Source organism: Geospiza fortis, unplaced genomic scaffold (assembly GCF_000277835.1).
Source record: "Geospiza fortis unplaced genomic scaffold, GeoFor_1.0 scaffold166, whole genome shotgun sequence".
Classification (NCBI taxonomy): Eukaryota; Metazoa; Chordata; class Aves; order Passeriformes; family Thraupidae; genus Geospiza; species Geospiza fortis.
Window position 1 is genome coordinate 3,333,544 of NW_005054310.1, and position 388 is coordinate 3,333,931.

A 388-nucleotide genomic window follows, 5' to 3' on the forward strand; every position below is an offset into this window, starting at 1 on the left:
ATTTCTTCTTTCTGGCTAGTGAGCCGAAAGTGGAGGGTTTGGGATGTTTACAGTGAAGCTGCACTATTTTGTGGTAATACAGAAATAGCTCGAACGATGTAACGTCGGGATGAGATTATTTGGGCTTTTTCTCCTTTGTGCCCTACCCCGGCCTTTCGCTCTGCCAAGCGGGAAGATTAACCCTCAGGACACAGCGCCCGCTTCCCCGTCCCGCGTGTCCCGCCCTGTCCGACAGCCGGGATCGCCGCTTTGTGTGAGGGATCTGAGCTGTTACGGCCCGCCTCCAATAAAGATGTGTCGCACCTCCGCGTCTCTGGGCTCTGTGCGCCGCTCCCTCTCCCGCTCCTCAGTCCCTCCCGCGCGGCTCCCGCTCCCCCCGTCCCCCCGT

At 59.3% G+C, this 388-nt stretch overlaps 1 protein-coding gene across 1 annotated transcript in view; it reads left to right on the forward strand.

Moving 5' to 3' along the window:
• The first annotated feature begins 109 nt into the window (after window positions 1-109).
• BBS10 (Bardet-Biedl syndrome 10) overlaps window positions 110-388 on the forward strand; it is a 2,284-nt gene continuing 2,005 nt past the window's right edge. Inside the window, exon 1 of the mRNA XM_031055607.1 lies at window positions 110-386. Within this exon, the coding sequence (XP_030911467.1) occupies window positions 110-386 (277 nt within the window). The remainder of the gene's footprint in view (window positions 387-388) is intronic.